This window comes from Cetorhinus maximus, chromosome 12 (genome assembly GCF_964194155.1).
Source record: "Cetorhinus maximus chromosome 12, sCetMax3.hap1.1, whole genome shotgun sequence".
Lineage (NCBI taxonomy): Eukaryota > Metazoa > Chordata > Chondrichthyes > Lamniformes > Cetorhinidae > Cetorhinus > Cetorhinus maximus.
The window spans coordinates 51,031,230-51,046,914 of NC_135890.1; the positions used below are offsets into that span (position 1 = coordinate 51,031,230).

Below are 15,685 nucleotides of genomic sequence, written 5' to 3' on the forward strand. Positions count from 1 at the left end.
TCACGAAACCAATTTTTGGCCTTCCTGCCATATTGTCCGTTCACGCCACCAAACACGCCCGACATCAGCGGGCATGGAAAATCCCAGCTGTGGTCTCACCAATGCCCTGTACAACTGTAGCAAAGCATGCTTGCTTTTATATTCCAATTCCCTTGCAAGAAATGACAACACTATATTTGTTGAGAAGGGGGTTCACTGAAAATTTCAAAACTGAAATTGATAAATTTTTGTTAGGTAGGGGTATGGAACCAAGATGGCTAAATTAAGTTGAAATGCAGATTGGCCATGATCAAACTGAATGGTGCAGCAGGCCCCAAGAGCTGAATGCGCTACGCCTGTGTCTACATGATGACAGTGCTCCCATCGTACTGCTTGGCAAGGAGTTTAAGAATTTTGACCCAGTGATACCAAAGCAACATTGATATATGTCAAAGTCGGAATGGTGTGTAAGTTTGAGAGGAATTTGGAGGTCATGTTCCCATGCACCTCCTGCCTTATCTTTTCAGGTTGGTGAAGGTTTTGAGGTATTGGGCTGGATTTTCGCTACCAAGGAGTTGTTAGTTCGAATCGGGAAATTTCCCGACTTTGCAGATCCACCTCAGTTTAAAGTGCCCCATCACACTCAATCTTCAGTCCAAAGAGGCAGTTGTGGGGTGGACTAGGAAGCCCATTCAAACCTTTCAAATCTCAAGTGGTTAATCTCTTATAAAAACAAACTTTTATTCATACCCCACATCAAAAACAGTGGATCCTTTAATACTCTTTAAGCTATCATCAAATGGTGAACTCAGAGCCCCTTACTGTGATAATTTTACATTTTGAAACTCAAGTTTTCATAAAGGCATAACAATAGCCTTTAGGGAAATGTCAACAAATGCTGCACCAACAAATGCTGCACCAACAGATGCTGCACCAACAGATGCTGCACCAACAGATGCTACACCAGTTGGCCGGTCAATCAAAGCAATCCAGCAGAGGTTTTTTTAAAATAATTACTAACAATGGCAACCAGTTTTTTTCTACAGTTTCAAAAGTGGGAGATTCAAAAAACTTCAGATCGTGATAGTTAAACAGACCTTACCCACCCTTCCAGAGAGTTTATGTCTATTCCATGAATTTGTGACTCCCACACTGTGGGCTAAGGCCCTTGCAATAGCCAAAATGGGGTTTGTTCAAATTCAGCACTAAGTTCAAATGGCCCTGCTGGGTTTGGGATATCTGCCTGTGTGAATCACACCCTACCCCTATCCCCGACCAGCAAAAATAGGATCTGTTAGAAATGGGAGTGGGATTTCCACATCTGGGTGCGTGGAATCTTCCTGACTCCATGAAGATCCGGCCCGTTGTTAAAGAAACCTTGGCAAGTTGCTGCAGTGCATCATGTAGATAGGTAAGTATTTTACAGAGTGAGGGGCATAGGACAGGTGCACACAAAGGAGAGGAAATGAAAGTGTTTAAGAAAGCCAAACTGAAAACAGAAAATATTGGCAAAAAGACTTAACTTGTCTTTGAATTTCTCAGCCTGCTGTGCATTTCTAGGATTTGAAGGGTTTATTTTTGCTTTTTTAAATTATGCTGGACTGGGCAGAATCCTCTAAACACATTGTGATAAAGACAATCCTCTTTTTAATACATTTTCATTCATTGGAATTCCACTGGACCATAATGGAACCTCTAAGAGTTTCATTGCTATTGCATGCAAACCATTACATTAATCAGATGCTGCACTTATGAAACATAACAGAAGTAAAATTGGTCTTCAGCAGTAGAACAAAATGGGTGATAGTGAATGCAGCTCATTTTACATACCACTCCATTTGCTTTTCCAAGACCAATTGCACCTACAATAACAGCAATTTACAAGAAAGGCCCTTGGAAATTGCCTCAGAATATATTCACTGATCACAATGCTTTGCTGTCATTTGAGACTAGGTTTAAATGAAAAGAAAAGAATATATTTGCATTTTTCTGCCTGTAACACGATTCATAAAATCATCATACAACACTGAAGGAAACCATTTGGCCCAATGTGTCTGTCAGCTCTTTGAAACAGCTATACAATTAGTCCCACTCCCTTGCTCTTTCCATGTTGCTCTGAAATCTTCTCCCCATTCCAAGTATTTTTCCAATTTCCTTTGAAAGCTACTATTGAATCCACTTCCACCACCCTTTCAAGCAGTGCATTCCAGATCACAACAACTCACTGTAAAAAATAATTATCCTTATCTTCCCTCTTAGGCTTTATTTAACCAGGAATAGGCATATTAGGACCTCTTCCAAAACAGTAATTTGCTATGATTGAAGCATTTTGTGCTCATGGTTTTATATATGGAAGCAATCTGATAAGAAAAAAGGAACCTGAAGTTATATAATCTGTTGTCATTTCCTCAGGCCATCTCCAAGTGCATTAATGGATGACTTTTGAAATCTAGTCACTCGTTATGCAAGTAAAAGAGACAACCAGCTTAGCCACAGAAAGATACCAAAACAGTAAATAGATCAAAAATCAGTCTTGGTGTTGTAGGACAAATGTTGACATTAGAAAAATTCCATGCTGCTATTCTAATTGTGCCACAGGGTTTCTTGTGTCAACAGGAGCAGACATACAGGATAACCATTTATCGTCCAAAAGATAACTCCAATAGTGCAGCACTCCCTCTGTACTACACTGAATAGTAGCTAGCTGATGTGTTCAAGTCATTGGTGGGTCTTGTAGCCATAACTCTGAGTAAGAAATTGGAAGCTATTCTATTGAGGCCATATCTCAAATATTGGGGTCAGTATAGTATGTGCGTGACAGACTAATTACACTCTCCTTGGACTTTACCTTCTTCATCCTGAATGCCCGTATCCCAGCTGGTACCACACTCTTCACTTCAGATTCTTCCTCAGGGTCGAATTCTTCACTGTTCTCTCCAACTTCCCCATCCACAAGTTGCCACATTCCTGGGACTGAGTAACTGAACTTTCGAACATTCTTACACCTGATCAATATCTTGTGTTTTAACTCCTGCAAAAGGAAAAGGCCACATGAATTGAAAAAGGAAATAAGTGTAACAAACAAATCAGTCAAGACAATCTTTTCTTCCCGTGTAGCATGAGTGAAGATACTGCTTCCATTATATTATCAGAACATTTGATGCTTGTTTCATTAAGTCCATAATGATATTTGCACGGTTGGGAAGACAACTGCCCTGTGTTTTGGTAAATAGGGTTGTCTCTGTTTTCTGTTCAGGCCAAGCTACAGATTCAAATTCTGTTAAATTGGAACAAACATTATTAGAGTTTATATAAAACTCTTCAAAGCTCTACTATGTCAACTGCTGCCAATGTAGGGAGACATGTATTTTCTGTGAATGAGTGATATTACTCATTGGGTCATTATAAAAATTGGGACATTGGCATGTTTCACTGTAAGTGGGCTCAAGTATATTTACATAGGATACACGGCATTAAAATAGGCTATTCAACCCAACCAGTCCATGCCAGTTTTATACTCCACTCAAGCCTCCTCCCACCTTTCTTCATCTCAATCTATCATTATAACCCTCTATTCCCTTCTCCCTCATATGCTTGTCTAGCTTCTCCTTAAATGCGTCAATACTACTCGCTTCTGCAGTATCAAGTTCCACGTTCTCATCACTCTTTAGGTGAAGAATTCCCCATTGGATTTCTTGGTGACCATCTTATATTGATGGCCTTTAGTTATGCTCTTCCCCATAAGAGGAAACATTCTATCAAAATTGTTCACAATTTTAAAGACCTCCATTACTCCTCAGCTTCTTTTTTTCAAGAGAAAAAGACTCAGCCTGTCAACCATTTCCTGATATATAATTAAATTCTGTTGCCCTGGATCTCAAAGTGTTTTGATGCAATTACCAGAAAAGAACCTTTAAAGCTATACCTTTTGCTCAGGATGCAATGCACAGCTGCACCCATGCCTTGAGTCCATGGTGGTAGCCAGCTGTAACATGACATCGAGACATGTGAAGGCTCATCAAACCAGTGCATACATTAAATCTTGCCTTATTGATCGGGTACTATGGAGTGAGCTTTCTGCCAAGCTGCAGTTTTATATTCATAATACTCAAGAGTGCCCACTGAGTCAGTGCAGAGTGCAGCGGGGCATCTCGCATCATACCTCACTAAAATTTTCCATCAACCTTCAGTTTAAAAAATTGTTAACGCCACAAATTACTATATGACTTACTTGTTAATAACAGTGAGTGCCGTTAAGCTCGCTGTTACTTTGGCAGCAAAATCTCAGTATCAATAAGTAATGACGATAAAACAATGAAGCTGAATTTTCTCATTGTTTCCAGCATTTATCAGCTTTATTGCTTTGCACCACCATTATTCACCTCTACCCAATTTCACGGGTACTCTGGGCAGGTATGGCATTCCCTGTAGACACGATGCTTGTGTTTATAAAAGGCAGGAGACAATTCTGCCCAACTTGCAGCTTTAACCAGCTTCCTGCAAGTTTCCTCATGATCTTGGATCTGTGCAGTAATTGAACCACTGGGTTGCCACTGACTGCATTTGCTTAGATTATGGTGCGTGCCAATGGGGAAGGACTCATAATTACCTAATCAGAGATCCATGTAAAGAGATATTAGGACAGGTGACCAAAAGCTTGGTCAAAAATGTGGATTTGAAAGAGCACCGTAAGGAAAGACAGAGACTTAGGAAGGGAATTCCAGAGCTATTCCACACTGATGAAGGTATGGCCACCAATAGTGAAGCCATGAAAATTGGGGATGCTGAAGAAGCCAGAAATGGGTACTGAAAAAGAGGCTGAAGTATTTTAATTACAGATTTTAACAGGTAGGAACCAAATCTTTAAGATTGTTTTTGCCATTCTGCCTACAGACATCTGTAATTGCTTTGCACCACCATTATTCACCTCTATCCAATTTCACGGGTACTCTGGGCAGGTGTGGCATTCCCTGTAGAGATGATGCTTGTGTTTATACAAGGTGTCATCTAAGGTGCCAATATTGTGGGACAGGGTTGTCTTCCAATGCTGTACAGAAACTAACCCTTACCTCATGGCAGCAGACTCCTGGCATGGAGCCACTACTGGCTGCATCTCAGGGTTGGGGGTTGGAGTGAGGGGCGGTGGGATTGGGGGTGGGGGTGGGGGAGGGGGTTGGTGGGGAGGTGGTTGCTCTTGGGTTTCCTCCAACAACTGTTGTGTGTTAAGAGAACTGTGAAGTCACAGGATAGGGAAATAGACTTTAAGCAGAGGGCATGGTGAGAGGTTAATTGTAGAAGTGTTGCTTGAGAGGGGTGAAGAGTGTGCAGGTGCGTAAGGGACAGATGCCTTGCCTGCCCTACAAATAATGTAGATCTTCTTCCAGCATTGTTTTACGGTCCTGAGGTTGAACTGGCAATCAGTGTACATTCCATTCTGCACCCACATCTGGACGTCTGTTCATCCTGCCTTCCAATGTCTTGGAGGTCTGGGCAGCTGAAGTTCTGTGCTTTTCTTAGTGACTTGGTGTCATTGTCCTCCTACCCTCCTGAGTATAAATGGTACCTGAATATTCATAATTCTGTCCAAGTGTAATAAAAAGGTCAGTAAGATGTGCAGTGAAATAATTTGAGAGAGAAGTGAAAGAGCCAAGCAATGTTCCTGACTTATCTCCTTGCCCTCCAATTGCTGGTTAACAGGAGCTGAAAAATACATTTAGAAGGTCGTAGAGGAATTTCCTGCTGGCTCAACTGCCTATGCAAGATTTACACCATTTTCACACCAATGCATGCAAATACATAAATGCAAATGAGCTTATACCCAAGAAACATCATTGTTACCTCTTCTAGCAGCCAATGGTGTCTGTTGTTTTTTTAATGTAGATTTAACAACAGTGTAAGACACATTGTAGAAATTCTTGGCCATAGATCACTGAAACCAATTGACTTTTAGTGATTGCATTACACGTCCAGAATCCATATGTAAAAACTTGGATTAGAAAGAGCCAGAATCCACTTGAAATAAATGGTGAAAATGAGAGCCTCTAAAAAAATGTATTTTATGCTTTAATGTGCTGGCATGTTTTATTGATTTCCAATAAAGATGTACAACTAGATATCCATTTAATTATCTTGGTACAAACTTCTCTTACATACCATGTATTATCTTCAATAAATTCCTGTGCCATTTTTCTAAACAACTAATGTATAAATTGATAACTCATTTAATAACTTAATATTTCACAAGATAGGCTCAGCCGAATAAGGATTTGTTCTTGCCTCCTTCTGGAATACTAATGTCATCAGCTTCCAAACAAACTATTTAGATTTTTCTTTAGCATTCAGTGTTCTGGGCTTGACGGCCTTTCCTGTTAACTGGTTCTAGCTATTAATCAGCTCCTTGAAAATAGATGGTTCTAAATGTTATTCCTAAGGTTCATAACCCTGAAACTGTGCCCTCTTGTTCTATGTTTATTTTCTTTATCCCTCTAAGAACATTGTGGTCTCTTGAAGGTATGTTGTAGATGACCATTGAGGCTGAAGACCCTTAGTTTATTATGCTGTACCTTATAGTTCTTCCCTCTGACCTCTGCATTGTCTTAAGATGTTCCCCCTTATGTTCTGGTGGCCACCTTTCCACATTACTCAAGGTGAGTCCTTACAGACCACTGTCCAGCTTTAGGATGACCTCTGGTTGACTTAAAATTGATGATATAGTATAGAATCTAGTATTTTGTTTCCTTTGTGTAGTGTTACTCACAACTTTAATAAACATCACTTGGACTCTAAATTTCCCCTTCGCAAATTCTATCCTATCCATTGAGCTGACATTTTCACTAGAAGGTAGTGTGTTAGAGGTAGGTCTTGTGGCACAGTGGTAAGCCCCTGTCTCGTGGCCAGAAGCCAGAAGAAGATCTACATTCTTTGTAGAGCAGGCAAGGCAAGATATGTCACACCTCTCCCTACAGTACTTGATGGCCACAGAAGGTGCGTTCATGATGTGGCTAAACATCAGCCTTCAAATTCTTCGAATACACCTGATGGCAGGCAGGAAGAATGGGAGCTTTCCTGGTCAGTCATACTGCAGAGAGCAACAGCAAACCACTGCAGTACTTTGCCAAGCACAATCACGGACCAATCCGATGGAAGTCCATGATTGCCAACACCCCCTCAGGGCATGGTAACTGGAGGAGCAGTATTAGATGGGTTGAAAAGCACATACCTGGTGAAAAGTTTCATTGTTAATGCATGTACAGGGAAAGGAGGCCTACACTAGAAGCACAGCAGAGTGTTCAGGGAAGGAAGGTGGCAAAAAATAAAAGAAAATAGATTTATCGGTCTGAAATATAAAAAAGAAATAAAAGGGCAATCTATGAAGAGAAGAGAAATAAAATATTTTTCTAAGACACACCTCTCAACATTATTTAAATATAGCTCACTGGTCAAAATATGAGTGAAGACTTGCAGAGGTATAGAGGTGTGGTAGGGAATGGTGACGGAGATATCTGAGAGCCAATTTAGTTTCCGGGTTTTGGCAGGCCTTTCTGCTCCAATATCTTGGCCGTAGCACCCAAAATCAGGTAGTAATCCCAAGGGCTCTTGATGTCCCAATGAAGTTCATTATAACAAAACTACAGTGTAGCTTCCTGAACTTACTCTTTTTTTCATCTATCAACTAATAAACTAAATTCTGTCAGGCTTTTACACTTGAAGCTCAAAGCCATATCGATTCACACACATATATTTAATGAAATATAAATCAAGACCAGTGAATTTCCTGCAATAAGTTATCTTTGTCTGTACCTGTATACCATTCTATCCAGTTAAGCTTTCCAAAGCTTAATGATTTGAAATAAAATGAAATTAGAATGCTGGATTAGAGTATACATCTACCTTCCAGCTATGAGTAGGGGAACAATGTATTCACAATATGTTTAGACTGGGCTGTGAGGTGAATAACAATTGTGTGCTGATGTAAATAAAGTGAAAGATACATGTAGGGGTCCTCCCGTTGTGGCACTACTTTTCCAAAGTTTCCATGACCCTTCTGGCTACGTTATAGTGGACAAGAAAGAGGAGCCTCTATCACCAATTGCTCCCTTACAGAAAAATCAAGGCTTTACCATTGTGCAATTATATGTGGAAACACACAGGCAACATATGCTGGGCCTGCAAGCGATTCAGCTCCTCTAAGAGTAAAAACAAAAGGGAACTTCTACCCTGCAACTGCCTGTTGCAAAGCCTGATTTTTCTGTCATTTAATTGGTCAGCTGCATAATGGGTGTCAGAAACACAGTGGTAGAAAATTTGCCCTTAAATGTCCACCAGATTATCATCATCAAGCGATTTTATTATATTTTCAGAATGATTTTCAACAAACTTCCTCTCACAATCCTACTATGGTTGTAATTACTACCGTTGTTCTAGTAATCAGTAATGAATTAACTCTTTCATTGTTTCCAAGGTGGTGCTGAGCTACATAAATGAGAAAGGTTCCATTTTTCATTCTTGATCTGTGTTGAATTGGCTGATCTTACAGGGGTAAATAAACAGGTACTAGGCTGGCCTCAGTGCACAGAAGACAGTAAATCAATCACGAGGCCTGTACCTGATGATTCAGCTGCAAAGTGAGCAGATGTGGACATCGATTAAGAACAGGACTGGACTCTGTTATGGTGACTAGCCATTCAACAATCACTGATTAATGTCACACAAGTACAGTCAGGTGAGGTATCGCAGGATCACCTGGTGCCTGTGGAACTGAAATCCAACAAGAGACACTGGGCAGAATTTTCAGCCCTATCATGGCTGGGGCGAAGCCGTAAAATGCGGTGAGACATTCAAAACTACACTGATTTCAGCAGGAACAGCAGATCCTGCCGATAGGAGTGGCCGCAAAATTCCACCCACTGTCTTCAGGAGAGCAATAGAAGAGGACAAAGATATTTCCTTATAATAGATTCCAACATTTTTCCTTCTAGATCTAGTAGCCTAAATTTTTCAGGATCTTGTTTCAAAGAGTAGACTCTCATCTATTTTCCCGTCACCTAGCATTACCCCGTATTTATTCAGCCATCACAACATTAAGCTGCAACTCCTCCCATTCCACCTTAATTTTTTTCATTTCACCATGGCAACTGATCTTGTTGCATTGTAAAATTTGAAGCATTCCTGTTTTTGACTGATCACTAGAGGTATATTTTACAATTTCAAGTGGACCAGCAGGGAGTTTTGTGCGACAGAAGCACAGATTCAGGAATCTGAGCACAGATAGGATTTGCGGTTATACGTAGAGAATGCGGGATACCAAGGGAATGGCCCCAAGCATTTAAACAGCAGCAGGGCAGAACAGCAGCAAAGCATGGGGAGAGCAGGGAAATCCAAAAGTGATGGCACAGCCAATGGAGTAGAGGAGCCCATGAAAGTCAAATGAGGCCAGAGTGAGTACAAAGAAGGGGCTTTGAGGATTTTTTCTTTATTTGTTCATGAGATTTGGGCAGCGCTGGCAAGGCCTGCATTTATGGTCCATCCCTAATTGCCCTTGAGAAGCTAGTGATGAGCTGCCTTCTTGAACTATTGCAGTCCATCTTGTGTGGGCACACCTGTGGTGCTGTTAGGAAGGGGATTCCAGGACTTCGATACAGCGACAGTGAAGGAATGGCGATATAATTCCAAGTCTGAATGTTGTGTGATTTGGAGGGGAACTTGCAGGTGATGGTGCTCCCATGCATCTGCTGTCCTTGTTATCCTAGGTAGTAGAGGTCGCGAATTTGGAAGGTGCTACTGAAGGAGCCTTGGTGAGTTACTGCAGTACATCTTATAGGTGACACACACTGCTGCCACAGTGGTGTAGTGGTGGAGGGAGTGAATGTTTAAGGTGGTGGATGGGGTCAAGTGTACCGCTTTGTCCTGGATGGTGTCAAGCTCCTTGACCGTTGTTGGAGCTGCACTAATCCAGGCAAGTAGACAGTATTCCTCCCACTGCTGACTTGTACCTTGTAGAGGGTGGACAGGCTTTGGGGAATCAGGAGATCAGTTATTCGCCACAAGAATTTCCAACCTTTGATCTACTCAATATTTACGTGGCTGGTCCAGTTAGGTTTCTGGTCAATGGTAACCGCCAGAATGTTGATGGAGGATTCATTGATGGAAGTAATGCTTTTGAATGTCAAGGGACATGGTTAGATTCTCTATTGTTGGAGATGGTCATTGTATGGCACTTGTCTGGCGTGAATGTTACTTGCTAATTATCAGCCCAAGCCTGAATATAGGAACGTAGGACTTAGGAGCATGAGTGGGCCATTTAACCTTTCAAGCTTGCTCCGCCATTCAATAAGATCATGGTTGATCTGGTTGTGGCCTCAACTCCATTTTTGTGTCTGGTCCACATAACCGTCGACTCCCCTGTCTTTCAAAAATCTATCTAACTCTGCCTTGAATAAATTCAATGACCCAGCCTTCACTGTTTTCTGGCGAAGAGAATTCCACAGAATAGCGACACTCTGAGAAAAAAATTAATCTCCTCATCTCAGTCACAAAAGACCTCTTATTCTTAAACTCGTCCACTTGTTCTGTCTCCCCACAAGTGGAAACATTCTCCCAGTATCTACCCTATCAAATTCCTTCAAGATCTTACATGTTTCAATGAGATCACCTTTCATTATTCAAAACTAGAATGAGAATAGGCCCAATATGAATGTTGTGCAGTTCTTGCTGCAATGCGGACACAGAGGAGTTGAAAATGCACTATGCATATCACCAGTTCTGATCTTAAGATAGAGAGAAGGTCATTGATGAAATAGCTGAAGATGGCTGGGCCTAGTACATTGGCCTATGGAACTCCTACATTGATATCTTCGGGCAGAGATCATTGGCCTCCAACAACTACAACCACCTTCTTTTGTTCTAGATATGAATCCATCCTGTAGAGAGTCTGTCCTCTGATTCCCACCGACTTCAACTTCACTCGGGCCTGTGCACTAAGATGAGTAAATCAGACAAGTAAACATTAAGGCCTGGATGCAGAGTAGGGACATTTCCTGGCTCCATGAACCCAACCCAGGAAAAAGTGGCCTGGAAGTTGGAATTTTTGTTCTGGGATGGTGAAGTGAAACAGGAGTTGGGACTGTTGTCCCTGGAATGTGTGTGGAGACTGTCAGGTGCAGAGGCAGGCTGGCCAGAAGGTTTGCCTCTGTGCGCCAGAATTGTGTGAAAGATTGAAAAAAAAACAGCAAAACAAAAATATCCCTTCAGCCTTCACCTCTCACCCCACTTCACCCCCCCACACCCCATGCATGCCAACCCATGTTACCTCATGCTCCTGTTCCCACTGCCGTAACCCCATATCTTCCATGCCACCCAGTACCCCTTTACCTATTGCCCATACCCTCCATGCTACCTAATGCCCCTGTACCCACTCACATAACTCCCCATACCCTTCATGCCAACCTATGCCCTGTACTGAACCAACATTCCCTCTATGCCATCTCATGCCCCTGTACTCACCCCATAGCCTCTCATACTGTCTATGCCAACCTATACTCCTATACTCACAGCAAGCAATTTTATTTTAACATTCCAGACATTTTTTTTAAATTAAAGGGCAGGTCTTTTAAATGTCTTGACAGGTTGAGAGCTCCCTTTGACAGTTGCTTTTGACAAGTTCTGTTTACAATCTTGACAGCTCCTCTTGACAGTTCTGACAGGTCCTCTTGACAGTCTTGACAATTGATTTTGACAGGTCTGTTGACAGTTCCAATGAGCTTGACTAATGAGTTTATTTTTAAAGCACAGTTATGCCTATTTGTAACAATTCCAAAGGGCACCTGACCTCCACCTACGGGCATCTGACCTCCACCAAAGTTGTCCCGGGACCAGATCCAAAGGGGTACTTACTTCTCCAAAAGGGTACCTGGCTTTCCAAACAAATCCACAAAATTCAGACCTGATCTTACCTGGCCTAATCTGCGCATTCCTGGTCTACCAAAATCCCACCCATGCCTCAGCAGGACCTCCTCCCACTGAGGTGTTAAGAATTAAATTAAAAAGCAGGACCTCAAGGGTAATAACCTCTGGATTATTGTTTGAATCATGTGTAAATTGGCAGGGAGACAGGCAGATCAGAAGAACTAACATGGCTAATGGGTTGGTGTGGGTAAGAGGGGTTCCTTGTCATGGGACACTGCCAGCAGTACTGGGACAGGAAGGAGCTGTAGCAATGGTATGGAAGGCACCTTAGCCGGAATGGGTCCAATGTCATAATGAAAAGGATAAATAGGGCAGTGGCAAAGATTGTAAACTAGTTAAGATGGGCAGAGGGATCTACAAGTAATGAAATAAGTTTAAATATAAACAAAACAGGAAGGGAGAGCATGGGACAGACTAAACTAAGCCAGGAAAGTAAATGGCAAGGAGTGTAAAAAGCTAGTTAAAAATGAAGTAAAAGGAACTCCTATTAAAATTGAGTTAAACTGTCTGTACAACAATGCATACGGCATCCATAATAAAAGGGGGGAACTGGAGACAATAATATGTTGCAAGGAGCCAGATATAGTTGGAATTGCTGAGACATGGCTACATTAAACTCAGGACTGAGAATTAAACATTGCATGGATAACATATTTAGGAAAGATGGAACGGGAAATGGGGAGGTGGAGTAACTGTATTTACTATTAGAGATAATGATATCAATAGGTAGAAGTGTGCAGCCGTCAATAAGACTACAATAGAATCCATGCGGGTAGAGATAAAAGATAATAAATGATCAATCACACTAATAGGTGTAGTCTACAGGCCACCTAATAGTGGAAGGGAGACAGAGGAATAAATATGCAAACAAATTAGGGAAATGAGTAAAAAAAAATCATAGAATATTAATCATGGAAGATTTCAACTATACCACAGTAATTGACCTGAAGGGGTAGGTAAAGGAGATAAGGGAATGGAATTCCTACAATGTGTACAGGACTCCTTTCTAACCCAATATGTAAGCAGCCCAATAAGGGAAGATTCACTACTGGATCTAGTAATGGGGAATGACCCAGAGCAGATAAGGGAAGTAAAAGTAGGTGAACATATAGGCAACAGTGACCATAATATAATACATTACAAGCTAATAATTGAGAAAGACATAAACATGATGAAGATTGGGATAATAGATTGGAGAAAAGTTAACTTGGAGCAGCTGAGAATATAACTTGGGAAAATAAAACAGATAACATTATTGGCAAAGAATGATGTGGAACATCATTGGGAAATATTTAAGACATTATTCAATACTTCACCTAAAACGTGAGTGCTTTCCTTCTCTACCTATGAACATATTATAGAAGTCACCAGAAGTAGATGCTAAGTGGATGTTTCCCTTCATAGGGGAATCTAAATCTCGAATGTAGTTTCGGGATATGGGGATGCCCATTGAAAATGGAGTTGGGAAGGAATTTCTTCTCTCAGAGTGTTCCGAATCTTTGGAATTATCTACACCAGAGAGCTGTGGAGGCTGGGTCATTGAATATATTTAAGGCTGCATTAGACAGATATTTGAGCTCAGGGGAGTCAAGGGTTATGGGGAACAGGGAGGAAAGTGAAGTTGAGGCCAAGATCAGTTCAACCACGATCTTATGGAATGGCAGAGCAGGCTAGAGGGGCCGAATGGCCTACTCATGCACCAATTTGTTATGTTCTTATGTAAAGGAAATGTTTGGTCACCAACATCTTGCAAGGGATCCCACTGGCCACATCCCAATGAGGCCAGGTAGAGCCACACCAGCTGCTGTAGGAGAAAGGGATAGGAAAGGCAAGTGGACTGTTTCCGCCGCTGTGAATGAAAGACATCCCTCCTCCTGCATACCTTCCCCACAGGACCTCCAGTGGGGTGTCCAGGAACCTGTGTTCTCCTCTAACTCGGTGAAATCCAAAATGCTGAAATCTATCACTATGGGCCAGATTTTCATTGGGTTGTGGAGAGTCCGTGGACCTTTAAAAATTGGGGGCAGGACCCAGCTCCAGAAACCCCACCCCACTTCCGACAGATCCCATTTTCGCCAGTAGGGGAAAAGGGGCGGGGTGTGATTCACAAAGGAAGAAAACCCAAGCTCAGCAGGACCATTTGAACTCCGTGCTAAGTTGAAACAGACCCCACTTTTGCTGTAGCAAAGGCCTTATTCTGTAGTATGGAGTCAAAAGCTTATGGAGGAGATCTAAATACTTGTGAAAGATGGATAAGGTATGTAGAACTGTCAAGTTATTTAAATCCCCAACTCCTTAAAAATAAAAAAAACAGCCTACCTGTGTCAGTGAGAGTTGAAAAAAACCTCAAACTGTGAAGTTATTTAAATCCCAGCACTTGATTTTTTTTTAAAAACAACCTAGCTGTATTATGGAGAGTTGAAAAAATAAATCTGTTCTAACAGTTACAATAGCTGTTTGTTTACATTATCTGCTATCATTGTATCATTATTAATGGTTGGCTACTTTCCACAACATACAATTATCCCAGCAGTGAAGTAGTAAGTTGGTAGTTTGATTGATAGCTCAAAGAGGTTATTAAAGGGTTAGTTATCTCTGATGTGGGGTGGTGAATACAAATCTGTTTCTTGTGATAAGAAATTAAGTACCTGAGGGGGCTTTTAAAGTTATGAATGAGCTTTCATGAATGGGAGGTTTTTTATTATAGTGAAAGCTGAAGAGATAATCAGGTTTTTATTTTATTTCATCTCAGCATGGTTCCTGAGGTCTGTCCATGGCAGATACTTGGTAAGTTGGCATGTTGGGTGTGAGGGGAAAGTGTGGTGGGTGGAAGGCATGGGGTGGCATGAGCTGGTATTAAGTTGGCATGGAGTCTATAAAGGGTCACAGAAGGTACGTGGGACATGAGTTGGCATTAGGTTGGCATTAAGGGAACTGAGGGCCCATGGGGGTAGCGTAGGTTGGCATGGATGGGGCATGGTTGGGGGGGGTGAGAGGCTGTGAATGATGAGGACTAGAGGGTCTAAGATTTAACAAAACAATTGGGGAAAAGTCCCAGAGAACTGAGGCCCGCCTTTTAAACAGCTCACCTGGGCACTTGGGAGCCCCTGTAGCCGCCTCTGACCTACACTGACTTCATCCCGCACCTGCACCCCCACTTCCCCTCCCGCTCACACAAAATGAATATCCTGCCATTCGGCACACTTTTTCCTGAGGCAGGTGCGCCGAGCCAGGAAATTTCTTGACTCAAGCTACCTGCCTCGGGTGCAAAAATATGGCAGTGTATGTCAGCCAAGCCATTCCACACCTTCAATGGAAGATGGTGAGTGGAACTCAAATATACAACTCCATGAAAATTGTATCTATTCAGCACTTGAATGCTAAATCTGCAGGAGACTGTTTTAGCACCTCCTGGTAATCAGGGGTTAGAACCAAAACTGTCTGCTGAAATTTGACTTTCAAGCAGGCATGTCTTAAAAGCATGAATTTAGTGCCTGTTTTCAGTCTTCCAGCAAAATAAGACCATAAGACACAGGAGCAGAAATTAGGCCATTCGGCCCATCGAGTCTGCTCCGCCATTCAATTGTGGCTGATAAGTTTCTCAACCCCATTCTCCCGCCTTCTCCCCATAACCTTTGATCCCCTTACCAATCAAGAACCTATCTATCGTGGTCTTAAATACACTCAATGACCTGGCCTCCACAGCCTTCTGTGGCAATGAATTCCATAGATTCACCACTCT

General features: G+C 41.8%; 1 protein-coding gene across 1 annotated transcript in view; it reads right to left on the reverse strand.

Annotated features, from left to right (window-relative positions):
- Window positions 1-15,685, reverse strand: part of LOC144687437 (1-phosphatidylinositol 4,5-bisphosphate phosphodiesterase zeta-1-like) — an 80,704-nt gene that overhangs the window by 32,066 nt on the left and 32,953 nt on the right. Inside the window, exon 6 of the mRNA XM_078553585.1 lies at window positions 2,828-3,010. Coding sequence (XP_078409711.1) covers window positions 2,828-3,010 — 183 coding nt within the window. The remainder of the gene's footprint in view (window positions 1-2,827; window positions 3,011-15,685) is intronic.